Here is a 14,466-nt window from a genome sequence, read left to right on the forward strand (position 1 = left end):
TACTGTCAGGTACAAATAAGGAGAAGCAAAGCTCTCCTCTGTGTGGTTCCCTTGTTCTCCTCTACTCTTGCTTAAGGTGATTTTTATGGGATTGCTATTAGTATTGGGATATATTATTCATAGTTTGGTGGAGGGTTTAGGAAAAGACCCTGATTTAGGGTAAAACTAAAAAAGATTATGATTACCCCGGCTCCCTTAAAGACTACACCTGAAATCCCCATTCCCAGGCTAGGGCATTGGGTTCAGGGAAATATATAGGAACATTTGTGTGGTAAAAGCTTACTTTAGAAGACGAGTTATGGCCCTCCGGGGGAGCTAGAGATATGTTAAAAAACACTTGGGTATGGTGGTGGGAAAGTTTTATGCTATAATGGGGTATAGCAAATTAGATAGAGTAGGCTATTTGGCAACCTTTAATAAGTTTAATTGTTTTTTGTATAGAAATAGATATAAAGCACAGATTATATTTTGTAAGTATTTTACAAAGGAACTTGGTGATCAAAGGTACAACGCCCTCCCTTGAGAGTTGTTAAAAGAATAATGTGCTTGAGTTTGTGCTTTGAATAACTGGCTGATTGAATAGAACATACAGGTACAAGAACATCTAATTTTGAAACCTGCTGATGTAATTTGCTAATGTAAATTACTTTTCTTCTATGGCTCATGTAAGGGATTTTTTTGGTATGGGAATAAGCTTATTAAGATTAAAAATGAGATTACTTTATAGTATAAGTACTACGGAATCAAGAAAATAAATTTGTCAGATCCTTGCATCCTTTGAGGTGTCTTGTGCTCTGTCCACGCCGACTCCGTCTCCCCTTTGGGTAAAACCTGTCCAGCTGGGGCTGGTCCCCGGCAGCCACGTAACAACTAAGCCCGTGTGCCACAACTACTGAGCCTGCACTCTAGAGCCTGCAAGTCACAACTACTGAGCCCACGAGTCTAGAGCCCGTGCTCCGCAACAAGAGAAGCCACCGCAATGAGAAATCTGCGCACTGCAACAGAGTAGCCCCCACTCACCGCAACCAGAGAAAGCCTGCGCGCAGCAACAAAGACCCAACGCAGCCAAAAAAAAAAAAAAAAACCCAGTAGTCATAGCACGTGAGTATTTAACTTGCCTGTATTCAACCACATGAACTTAGCAAAAACAAAACACCTCTGAAGGTCATCATATGCTCCAGAGTTCACATAAAATAGGAGACATTATGCTTCTCCTAATGTGAATATTGCACTGTGTTTAAACACACATACCGGACTTCCCTGGTGGTCCAGTGATTGAGACTGTGCTTCCAATGCAGGGGAGCGTGGGTTCAATCCCTGGTCAGGGAAGTTCTGCATGCCAAGCAGTGTGGCAGCAAAAAAAATAAAAAATAAAAAAAATATATATATATATATATATACACACACATAAAATAAACACACCTACGTTTTGTACAGACAGAGCAGTAATTTTGTCCCCAAAGGGACATTTGGCAATGTCTGGAGACGTTTTTGGTTGTCACAACTAGGGAGGAGGGTTTTACTAGTATCAATGGGGAGAGGCCAGGGATGTTACTAAACATTCTACAATGCACTGGACATCCCCCTACAACAAAGAATTATTCAGCCTGAAATGTCAGTAGTACTGAGGTTAAGAAACTCTGAGTTAGACTAATCTTCCTAAATAACGGATTTGGTCATATAATTCCCTTGATTAAACTCCTCCACTAGCTTCCCACTGGAACCAGAATAAAATCCAAACTCCTAGCCATGGTCTATTAAGTCCCATATAATCTGGCTACTGCCTACCTCTCTGATCTCATCCCTCTTCACCTTCCTTCTCAAGCACCAAACTCTGGTCAAAATGGCCTTCTGTCTAAACATACCAAGCTTGTGACCAAACACACCAGAGATTCCCAGGATCTTTACACTTGTTATTGCTCCTATTTGCAATGTTCTCTATTGCATGTTACATCTCAAATGTCATCCATCTCCTCAGAGAGGTATGTATTCCCTGAACATTGTAGCATTAGTAGCCCCACTGTCACTAACACCACTACCAGTTATACACACTAATTACCCTATTTAATTTTCTTTGTAGCACTTAAAAGCATATAAAATTCTGTATTTACTGTTTGTCATCTTCCCCTGCTGCCCTCGGAATGTACACTCCTTGAGAACAGGGATATCTCTAGAGTCTAGAAATAAAATGTTCAGTAAATACTTGGTTGACTACAACAGGGCCTCCCAGACTCAAGCCAATTATTTCATCCAGTGATCAACTAAATAAACAGAGGTCTGTTTCCAATAGTGGAGGAAATAACTGGCTCTGATAGACTTGTTGAGATAAGGATATGTTGGAATCCACAATGGAGTGTTATCCTAAGGGAATTTCAATGTAGTTTTGAAAATACAGCTTTTTCACTTCATATGCTGACTTTAGAAAATGTAACTCATTATATTGCCCCTGCTTAACATCAGTCTTTTATTAAACTGTAAACACTCTAAGGGTAAAAGCCATTTGGAATCCTCAGCATCTAGCATGAAGCTAAGGCACTTTTATGTACTGTCACCACCACTCTAAGCTGGAAATTTTTGTGTCACCTGTTACTGTGTGGTTTCTGTCTCCTGATTAGACTCTGATAGATGTATCACATTTCACCCAAAACAATCAGTAATTAAGCCCTATAGATTTTACTTTCACATTCTAGCTACAAAATATTATCTACCTGTTTACTTTCCTTGTTATAGCTAGACCTCTTCTTTTCCCTAACTACTACCATTGGTCGCTTTAGCTGATACATGCATTACATCATCTGAACCACAAAAATGGCATTCTGACTGGTTTTTCCATTGTCGAACCATCTTGCTCAGTAAGTTCAATCTATTTATGTTACTGAATAATATTCAAAGTGGTATGTATTCGATAATAGCTACCATTTATTAAATACATACTATATGCTAGACACTGTTAAGCACTTAACAAATATTCTCATTTTTTACACTCTGATTTAAAAAACTGTTTTTGGTAACAGCTTTATTGAGATATAATTCACTGATGTAAAGTGTACAATTCAATGGTTTTTAATATATTCAGAGTTGTACCATCACAATTTTAGAACATTTATATCACCCCAAAAATAAAGCCCATACACTTTAGCCATCATCCCCAATATGCTCACCATCCTCATCTCTATGCTGCCACTCATCTACTTTCTGTCTCCATAGATTTGCCAACTCTAGACATTTTATATAAATGCACTCAGACAATATGTGGTCTTTTATGACTGGATTTTCACTTAACATGAACATGGATGAGCGTATTTTCAAAGTTCATCCATGTTGTAGCATGAATCAGTACTTCATTCTTTTCTATGGCCAAATATTTCATTATATGTATATGCCACATTTTGTTTATCTATTCACAAGTTGATGGACACTTGGGTTATTTTTATCTTTTGGCTATTATGAATAATGCTGCTGTGAACATTTGTGCACAAATATTTTCATTTCTCATGAGTACACACCTAGGAGCAGAATAACTGGATCAAATGGTAACTTAATGTTTAACTTCTTGAGAAACTGCCAGACTGTTTTCCAAAATAGCTGCACCATTTTACATCCCTACTAGCAGTGTACGAGGGCTGCAATTTCTCTACATCCTCGTTAACACTTGTTATTATCTGTCTTTTTTATTGTTGTCATCCTAGCAAAAGAAGCACTTTCTTTCATTGTGGTTTTGATTTGTATTTCCAGATGACTAACGATGTTGAGCATCTTTTCATGTGCTGATCGATCATTTGTATATCTTCTTTGGAGAAACATCTGTTCAGATCATTTGCCCACTTTTAAATTGAGTTATTTGTCCTTTTATTATCGAGTTGTAAGAGTTCTATATATATATTCTGGATGTAAGTGGAGAGGCTGAGGTCACAGCAAGTTGTAGAAATGAATATCCAGGGAATATCCTAATCCTGAGAGTGTGATAAGAGAAGGATGACAATAGACAGGGTGTGGTAGAATGGCAGACCCAAAAAGAGAGCTGATGTTAATCACTCCTTTGGCAAGAGAGAAACCTCCAATCTTGAGATGTTCTGTGTAGACAAGTAACACTTGGCAGTGAACAGGAAATAAGATAAAACAAGTGACTTAAGAAGCCCCAAACTGAGTTTATTGTGGTATAGACCAGGTGATAACAAACTCCAGTGTATTCAAGTAACCCTGATACACCCTGGGATACCTAAAATACAACACAAGGGCAAAAAGCTGCTCTAAAATTAGAAGTCCCCAAGAGAAAATAGGAAAATGAGACATGTATCTCGAAAAAGCCAGGAAGTAGAACAGTGTGCCAATCCTCACAACCTCCCCCACGTTCCCAACCACTTCTCTGACTTCCTCATTTTTCCACTACTTCAAGTCATTAAGACTTCTGCATTTTTTAGCCCAAATTGCTGTATAAGAAGAAAGTCTTTTTCAGAAGAATAAGGTGTCATTCTTCTCCTTGGTGCCATCCGGTTAAAGTCAGAACGTATAACTTTCTCATGAAGGAAACTCTTAGGAACTTAAGGCTCTACAAAGACTGATATAAGGGCCTTTTGTCACACACTAAATCTAGAATCCTGTCTCCACACACTAAACCTAGAATCCTGTCTCTAGAAGCTACATGTGGCTAACCTCTTGGAAATGAGTCACATCATACAGCAACTCCCATTCAGCTTAGAATCTACCAGGACAAGTGAATTAAGTTTACGATATAGTGGATTTGAAAGTTGGCAATAATCTGGCATCAGCAGGTAATTTCATCACAATCTCTGCATTTTCTAGACATCCAGTCAGGATCTGGCTCAGCTATTTATACCCTGCCATTTACTTTCTCTTCCAATTGCCTCTTATCCAGCTGGCAGGAGCTTCCAAGAAACGTGATATAGTAGGCACTGCAGTATACTGGCTGCTTGTTGGGGTTGGAGTAGACCTGTTCAGGTTTGAGGGACGCAAAAGGATTAGCTCCACAGGCTGTGATGTGTGTATCCATGTCCACCAGAATCTGCAAAGAGGCTGCCAACTCCTGCTGGCTATGGGAGACAGATAAGAAAAATTGCCCTGCTGATTATGAAAGAGATAGGAGAGGAACTGCTCATCAATCCCAAAAATTACCTAAGGCTGGACTAACGCAACAGCTATCCCTCCCTCCCAAATGTCTAGACTAACTACTCAATTAACTAGCATAGCACTTTGAAGGGATGAGAAAGCCAAGCATGGGAAGGAAGAAAATCCTCACCAGAAGGCAGAAGATGAGCAAGGGGGAGAGAAATGAGCTCATCTACACAGAGGTGTGAGTGAATTGGGGAGGTATCACAAATAGGAGGAGGTCAAAACCTGTAAACAGTAATCATTGTAGGGATCTCATAATCACGAAGTAGCAAGAGGGTGGGCAGCCAAGCCTCCATCAGGTCCAGGGAAGCATGGAAACCTATGGAACAAAAATGGAGATGGAAATAGAAAGGGGAAACGCTAAGGCAGACCCTAACCAACATACTTCTTTGACTGCGTCCACCCCTCACCTTGCTCACCTCCAATGCTCATTTACCACCATCACCCGCCCCAGATTCTTTAATGGAAAATTATGGACCCAGGTGTAGCACAGATGGCTAATGATCAACCAAGGTCTTCATTATATTACGCTCAACCTGACCAAATGAATGGGGTTCCAAAGGTACAAGAGCCAGGATGGAAAACTCCCAGAGGACCGACCCTGTATTTCCCCAAACAAATGACTCTTACCTGGATGGAATACCACCACCAAATCTGGATGGGCTATCTGCCCAGACTCTACCTGCTCCTCCCAGAAGTCATGATAGAGGCCCCTATGGCTACTAAGCTGAACTGTGCCAGGTTCCAGGAGTGAAGGTGAGGCACTCTGTGAAAAGCCAGCAGCTACATCTACACCAACCATGATTACATGGAGGCCAAGGTGCCCAGGAAACATGTAGCCAAGTTCATCATAGTCCCAGGGTGAGTGAGGAATGTCTCTGCATGAGAAGCACCAACCACGTGCACTGTGCTTCCCCCGATCTTCCCAACATTTATCCCCAAGGCCCGAAGCCCAAAGCCCAGTGTCAAGGGCCGTGACAGGGCATCTGTCAGCAACCGCTTCAAAGAGCCCTGCAGGACATCTGGATCTGGCCTTGGCCATCCTACACTGGCCCACAGGGTGGTCATGGCCTGACTACCAAGCATAGCATCCAGAGTAGCCTCTAGCTGTAAACGTCACATAGAAAACCAGGTGTCCCAGCCCTGTGCGCCTTCAGTCAGCCAAGACCAAGGTCCTGAGGGAAGGACAAAACCACCTGCAGGAAAGAAGGAATAAGAAATGACCTAATCCTTCCCTGGCTTCAATATTCCCTCCATGTTCATTCTCCCAACCTGTCCCCAAGACTGCCCTGTCCCACTCAGTTCCTCATTTTTTCCTCAAAACAACACGCTTTCATATATTTCTCCAAGTACCATCAACTATGACCATTATGGCAAAATTCCCCAATACTGTCACTCCACCTGTGACCAGAGGCCATTCCATGAGATGGTCCACAGCTACAAGACGCAGCTCTTGACAAACCCTCCTGTGTGCTGGCCAGTCTGACCTCTGGCACTCTGGACCACAGTAATAGACACTTCTGCACCTGAGAGAATGAGGCCCAGAAACAGATGTTCCTATACCTCAAAGGTGAATGGGGGACTCCTGGGGAAGGGAACTGATATTCCTGCACCTGGGAAGAAAGATCACCGGGTGAGGAAAGTAGGGAGAGGAATGACAGCTGCTGCAACAAATTTGGGGACTATGTTTGGCACAGGAGGCAGGAGGGAGTGGGAACGTAATTTTTCTCTTGGGTTACAGTGACACCTCAGCCTCTGTCTAGAACTAACTTTTTACATCCCTTACAGTTTCTGTAAGGGATGTAAAAAACAGCAGGAGTTTGTGGCTGCCCTGTTATCACAGGTGTGGCTTGATCCCAACCTCCCCAGACAGATACGGTCTTACCACTTAAGTGCTCAAGAGAAGAGAGGTAGGGCTTCCCTGGTGGCGCAGTGGTTAAGAGTCCGCCTGCCGATGCAGGGGACACGGGTTTGTGCCCTGGTCCAGGAAGATCCTACATGCCGCGGAGCGGCTAGGCCCGCGAGCTATGGCCGCTGAGCCTGCGTGTCCAGAGCTTGTGCTCCGCAACGGGAGAGGCCACAACAGTGAGAGGCCCGCGTACCGCAAAAAAAAAAGAAAAAAAAAAAAAAAAAAGGAGGAGAGAGGTAGAAAGGATTATACTCTGGTCTCTGTCTAACCTCCCCATAATACCAAAATAATCAGGAGTCTTATAAGCAACCCTTTTCTAATTTCTCTGTGGCCTAGATCACACAAAATGAGGAGCAAGCCTGAAGTTATTCTGAAAATTCTCAGACCTTTCCTCCTGCAATGAGGTCTTAGAATAGGATCATTCCGGATGTCTCCCCTATTAGCCCCCAACTAATCACCTCTTGCCGGAGGACCCTGGAGTTTGAAAGGCCACTAGGGAGTACTTTACAGTGAGCACAGAATCGGAATGTGTCCTCCATCTTCTGGAACATTTCTTGAAGGCATCGATATCCAAAGCCTGATACAGGAGTATCCCCATCTAGCACCAACCTGCAGAAACAGCATGAAGAAGGAGTGGCAATAGGAAAAACACCTCCAAAATTTCTCATGACTCTTACCTTGTCTCCTATATATTTGCACCTCTCCTACTCCCATTGTTTCTCTTTTAAGCAAATTATATTTCTTCTATAGTAATAAAACTGGCAAAAGTCAGGATGAGAAAATCCCTCATTGCAAATACCCCATATTCCCCAAGCTATACTCCCTCTCCACCTTATGAATCACTTCTACCAGTGACAATATATCACTCTTCCACAGAGGTAGTCACTCACTTGTATTCTTCATAGCTTTTCATGTTCAGCTTTGAAGGATCAGCTGGGATAGGCCAGGAACATTATTCTCCAAGGAGAAGAAGCCAAGTGTATCAATGCTAGGTCCAGGTTTTGAGAGGGTCAGAGGCACAGGAGTCACAACTGTGGGTGGGGTCACAACCACGGGAGCCACTGATGAGGGGAGTTTCTTGTGCCTTCGTCATCGGGACCGTGGAGCCATGGCCTGTCCAGTGATACCTGGGGACTATACGTAGAACAGATATGGAATGGAATTTTGTAAGTTGGACACGTATGATGCTTTTTCATATGTTTGACCTTTCACTTGTCATTCCAGTCTCTCAGGCCCAGGTATCAGTAAGATTTATTTCATATCTACAGATTATTGATCACCACAGGCAGTTGTGAAAAAGAGAAATAATTATATGTGACTATAATTATACATATATGTATTATACATGAAGTTCTATATATAATATAGATGCCTAGAAAAGTCTGGCAGGGCTCATATAAAATTAATAACAGTGATTAACTCTGAGGAAGGGAAAAGGCACTAGGATGGGAATTGGATCGATAAAAGGGAACTTTAGACTTGTTTGTAATGTGTGACTTTTTATACAAAGAGTATATTCGTATACTATTTGTGTATTTTAAAACATCAACTTAGAGGAAAAAGCAACAAAAGTTTTGGTTGGGCTTCCCTGGTGGCGCAGTGGTTGAGAGTCCAACTGCCGATGCAGGGGACATGGATTCGTGCCCCGGTCTGGGAAGATCCCACATGCCGCGGAGCGGCTGGGCCCGTGAGCCATGGCCGCTGAGCCTGCGCGTCCGGAGCCTGTGCTCCGCTACGGGAGAGGCCACAACAGTGAGAGGCCCGCATACTGCAAAAAAAAAAAAAAAGAAGTTTTGGTTGTCCGAAACTACCATCTAACTAGAGAAACAGTCAATCTAATCTAGTTGGGGAAGGAAAACATTCATTTTAAAAGACCTATCATCACATTTATAAGCAATAAACCAAAAAGTAGAAATCAAATGCAATACCAAATTAGCACTACAATGCCAAGTTATGCACATTATTAGGAAAATTTTCTAAAAAGTTGAGTTCTGAAGTAGAACTAAACCCACACCCACTCACTACCTAGAGAGAACTCTTGTGGTGTCCTCCTTCCCTGGCCTGTCTTTTCCCATTCCTTCCACGAGGGTTGAGTAAACAAAAGGGACTATACTGGAAAAAATAAAACATAAATATTTATTGATAAACAGATAAAATCATTTGCAAAATACTATAACAGAAACAAATGTGAAAAAACATACTTAACATCTATATGTCTTAGACGTTAGATATAAACTATAATATAAGGCAGTGTATAAATCCTACAAGAAAAGTGAAACTAGAGCACTAATGGGAGATCAGAAGAAGAGAGTCTCTCAGTTGGTGAGCTACAGACAGACTTTATGAAGCAGCAGTTGGAACAGACCATGAAATATGGCAATACTGTGAATACACAAAGATAGGGAAACAGGAACTCTAAACACAAAGAAGAGTGTGACCATAACAAATGTAGATGGGGAAATTCTGGGAACTAAGGAACTAGAATGGTTTGAGCTGGATTATTAAGTCTAAAGACCTAAGTATAAGAGAGAAAACTATAAAGTCTTAGGGGCTTCCCTGGTGGCACAGTGGTTAAGAATCCACCTGCCAATGCAGGGGACACGGGCTCAATCCCTGCTCTGGGAAGCTCCCACATGCCGCGGAGCAACTAAGGCCGTGCACCACAACTACTGAGCCTGCACTCTAGTGCCCATGAGCCACAACTACTGAAGCCTGCGTGCAGCAACAAAGACCCAACACAGCCAAAAATAAATTAACTAATGAAAAAAAAATTTTTTTAATGGTAACTTTCATGTTAAAAAAAAAACCACTATAAAGTCTTAGAAGAACACAGGGGAAAAGCTTCATGATACTGTATTTGCCAAGTTCTTGAATACGACACCAAAAGCACAAGCAATAAAAGAAAAAATAGATAAACTGGACTATATCAAAATTTTAAAACTTTTGTGCATCAAAGGACAAAGTGAAATGGCAACCCATAGAATGGGAGAAAATACTTGTAAATCATATATCTGATAAGAGATTAATATCCTGGATATGTGAAGAACACCTGAAACTCAACAACAACAAACAGCCCAATTACAAAATGGGCAAAAGACTTGAATAGACATTTCTCCAAAGAAAATATACAAATTTCCAAGCAGCACATGATACTCAACACGACTAATCAAAGGCAAATCAAAACCACGGACACCACTTTACTCCCATTAGGATGGCTATCATCAAAAAACTAGAAAACAACAAGTGTTGGTGAGGATGCAGAAAAACCGGAACCTTCCTACACTGATGGTAGGAATGTAAAATGGTGCAGCTGCTGTGCAAAACAGTATGGCAGCTCTGCAAAAAGTTAAATAGAGAATTATCATATGACCCAGCAATTTCACTCTTAGGTATACACCCAAAATAACTGAAAACAGGTATGCAAAGAAATGCTTATACACAAATGTCCATAGCAGCACTATTCACAGTAGCCAAAAGGTAGAAACAAACTAAAGGTTATCAAAAGATAAATGAATAAACAAATTGGGATATATATATATATATATATATATATATATATATACACACACACATATATGTACACATATATATGTGTGTGTGTATATATATATATGTATATATATATAAATTCAGCCATAAAAAGAAATGTACTGATACATGGTACAATGTGGATGAACCTCAAAAACATTATGCTAAGTTAAAGAAGCCAGACACAAAATGACACATTATATGATTGCATTTATATGAAATATCAAGAATAGGTAAATTCAGAGACAAAGCAGATCCGTGGTTGCCAAGGGCTGGGTGGAAGGGGGAATGAGGAGTAACTGATTAATGGTTATAGGCTTTTTGGGGGGGGTGATGAAAACGTTTTAGAACTAGATAGAGGTAATGGGTGCACAACAATGTGAATGTACTCAATGTCATTTAATTGCTCACTTTAAAAGGATTAATTTTATGTTATGTGAATTTCACCTCAATTTAAAAAGAAGAAAGGTATCTATAGAGATTTTGAAGCTAAAAAAATTGTTTTATTCCCCAGATAAACTGCCTTCAGGGACAGGGAAATGAAGAGGATAATGCTGACAGTGGTTGTTTTTTATTGTGAATGAGGTAAAAGTTCAAATCAAGAATTGTGTTTTGTTACAAAAATGGTCTGACATTTAATCCTTCTGAACTAGATCTGTTAGGAAAAAACTCCAGAATCATCATTCAGCTGAGATGTAGGTGGCAGAACAATCAAACAAAAACCCTCCCCAAATCATCCAGCTAATATCCATTATCTTACAACATGGCTCTTGCAAACCACGGTCCTCAGGTTAATGGAGGAACTAATTTGATTTTCCTTTGTAGTTTCTTTCTCCTCGTCCTTTCATTCCACCCCTATTCTCCCCCCTCATCCCACAGATGAACGGCCAGTTTCAGAGTCCACAAAACAGAGATAACTAAGTTCATCTGCGTGTCATATCTTCTACATTCCCACCAATAAAGAAGAAATTAGACCTAAAGATAGTACATTATTTTAGGATTTAAGGGTTATCTCTCTTTCCTAAAGGGCAGATGGAATTGCCTTCAAACCTTAGGACACCATTTCCAAAAACTGACCTGGCTCTTCCCTCCACTTTTTTTTTAAAAAATTTATTTATTTTTGGCTGCATTGGGTCTTTGTTGTTGCGCACAGGCTTTCTCTAGTTGCAGGGAGTGGGGGCTACTCTTCGTTGCGCTGCGCAGGCTTCCCATTGCGGTGGCTTCTCTTGTTGTGGAGCACGGGATCTAGGCATGCAGGCGTCAGTAGTTGTGGCTTGCGGGCACTACAGTGCAGCCTCAGTGGTTGTGACACACGGGCTTAGTTGCTCTGCATCATGTGGGATCTTCCCGAACCAGGGCTCAAACCTGTGTCTCCTGCATTGGCAGGTGGATTCTTAACCACTGTGCCACCAGGGAAGCCCTTTCCTCCACTTTTAATCACCAAACATTCTCATCACATTCCCAGAACCACTGCAATTCTAGAATAAGTACTCATATGCTGTATCTACCCAGCCCCCTCTGGCAAGACACCACCTTCTTAAACCTTGAAAGAATGGACTCATCTTTTCTTTACAGGTATGGAGGAAAAGTATCTTTGAGATAAATCAATAGTCTTAAATTCCAGAAGTAATAATAAATATCTTCCTGATATTCAACCAAAGGCCTTTATTCTGCAATGGAAGCCAATTAAGACCAGAAAGGTACTTATCCACCTTTCCAATGAGTGATCTTCCTCCAATGGAAGATTAAGTCCACTGGAAGACTGGATGAACTGGCTGGAAGTCAAGGGATCGATCACACAGCTTGGCGAGGCATGAAGTTGGTGAAATCCCTGATGCCATATTTTCCTCTGTGTCTACAGTTGGTTCCTGATACAAATGGATAGTTTTCTGGCAGGAAGGTAAGAAGGTGGGAATGAGGAGCCAGGTCTTTGCATTTGCATCTGTATATATCATCAGGCTCATGTCTGAGTTTGTGTACCCAGCCCCCCTAGTTCTAACTTTCCTGCAATGAGGCCTAGTATCCTCCAATTTCGGGGGTGGGGAGTTGACCTGAGAGAAACAAAGGCAGTGACTTGGGGTCTAATTTATTCCCAGTATATAAGAGAGAGAACATCAACACCAAGGACTGGAGAGGAGACATGAACTGGATGGCCTACAAAAACTCTTATCCTTCATCTCTAAATTCTCTAAAATATTAGCTAGCTTATCCCCACACCTAGGTCTCCCATATTCACCCCTCCTTACCACCAACAGCCTCAAATTTCACCTAAATCATAGTCATCTTCTCACCATCTCCAGACCAGTGAGGCCCATCTAATTTTCTCAAGTTCACCAGCAAACAAAAAATGTCTTTAGGGAGTAGGGAAGAGAAGGGTGAGTGAAGCTCATCATTCGGGATCCTCAAAAGGGGTTAGGAAAGAGAAAAAGAAAAGGAGAAACACATTAGAAACATTGCTATTAGGACAACATTCAGCTGCTTTATCAGTGATTAACACTCCCTGGAGTGATAAATACTTTACTCAACTATAAACTAAGCAAGCAGAGGAGTTGATGGAAAAGTAACTTACCCTGCTAAGCCCTCAGCTTCATTCCTTCTCTCTTCCTTCCAAGTGAAGTAAATGCTTGATCTCCTCAGATCTATGTTGTGGCTGATTTGCAGCTGTCCCTTCATATCACTTTCCTTTGCAAACTGCTGAAATGCTGAGTCTCTGTGATAAGGTATGCCCTGCCAACCAGACAGACAACACTGAATTCTCCCTAAGGAGGCAAATAAAGACCTGGCCCCCTGCCCTTGGACTTCTCTCTTTCTGACCTTCCTTCTCTGCCAGGAAGGCTCAGAACTCTGTCAACACTCCCAAACTCACCAAAGGCCAGGCAGGCTGCGGAAAGATGAAGCTTACTGCTTCCTGGACCTCTCTTACTAAGGCAGCATTTCTGCTCCCAGTCCACAGCGTCAGGAAAAAGCCCTTGGGATTAGTTCAGAAGTCAGTATTTGATTGGAAAAGGTAAACACTAGCCCAGAGGAACAGGAACCCCTAGAGTTCTAGATGTCAATCTAGACACAGGATGAGTTCTCCCAAGCCCCAAGTCCTTTTTAACGTAACAAACACTGCTCAAACACAACTCAACAGTGACCAATGTAGGTTTAAGTACAAATATGATACCCAGAAAAGGAGAATACAAATGGTCATTTAATGGTACAGAAAGAAATCAAGTGGAGGGGAAACGTCCAGAATTAATTTGTAAAATTCAATTTCCCTGAAAGGAGAGCAAGGCACTTTCTGAGTGAATGTAATCAGGGGCATTCCACCTGTTTATTTTAAAAGAGGAATAAAATTTTCTGGAATATTAAAGTAAGCAAGACCAAAAACACACACTATTTCTAGGAAGAGAAAATAGAAAAGAACTCAAACATCTCATTCCTTCCTGTAATGGATGCTGATCCAGGGAATTTAATTCCACATTTCTAGCTCCTTTTCACTTAGAGCTATCAAGCTCCAGAACCTATCAGAGTTGTTAGTGCAGTGGTCCTATATGACGCTACGACCTGACGCTGCTTATATGTGGGCCCAGCTATGTCACTTACCTGCCTCTGTGAACATCAGCAAATTGGGGAACAGAACCACTTGCAATAAGGTCCTGGACCGTGGCAAATAAATCTATGCATGAACAGATGCAGAGAATGGATTCCAAAGGAACCCCAAAATGTAGAAAGCACAAACTACAAGCAGGGAAGGTGGAAGAAAAGTGTTAAGGATGCAAAAAAAACATTACATAACATTATGTAGAATAGCTGTGGACAAAGGAAAATCAGTTGCAACAGGCAAAAATCCTGAATAAAATAGGGGTAATTCATTTTAAGCAAAGGTTTCAGGCCAATTTCAAGTTTAACTGGCA

At 41.4% G+C, this 14,466-nt stretch overlaps 1 protein-coding gene across 1 annotated transcript; it reads right to left on the bottom strand.

Moving 5' to 3' along the window:
• Positions 1-2,989: 2,989 nt before the first annotated feature.
• MSS51 (MSS51 mitochondrial translational activator) lies at positions 2,990-8,786 on the bottom strand. Its single transcript, XM_060125324.1, is given in 9 exon segments — positions 2,990-5,051; positions 5,356-5,449; positions 5,761-5,988; positions 5,991-6,326; positions 6,532-6,647; positions 6,901-6,921; positions 7,505-7,648; positions 7,930-7,963; positions 7,966-8,786. Coding segments are annotated over 9 exon segments (1,377 nt in total). The 5' UTR covers positions 8,150-8,786; the 3' UTR covers positions 2,990-4,831.
• Between the last annotated feature and the right edge of the window lie 5,680 nt (positions 8,787-14,466).

Source organism: Lagenorhynchus albirostris, chromosome 16 (assembly GCF_949774975.1).
Source record: "Lagenorhynchus albirostris chromosome 16, mLagAlb1.1, whole genome shotgun sequence".
Lineage (NCBI taxonomy): Eukaryota > Metazoa > Chordata > Mammalia > Artiodactyla > Delphinidae > Lagenorhynchus > Lagenorhynchus albirostris.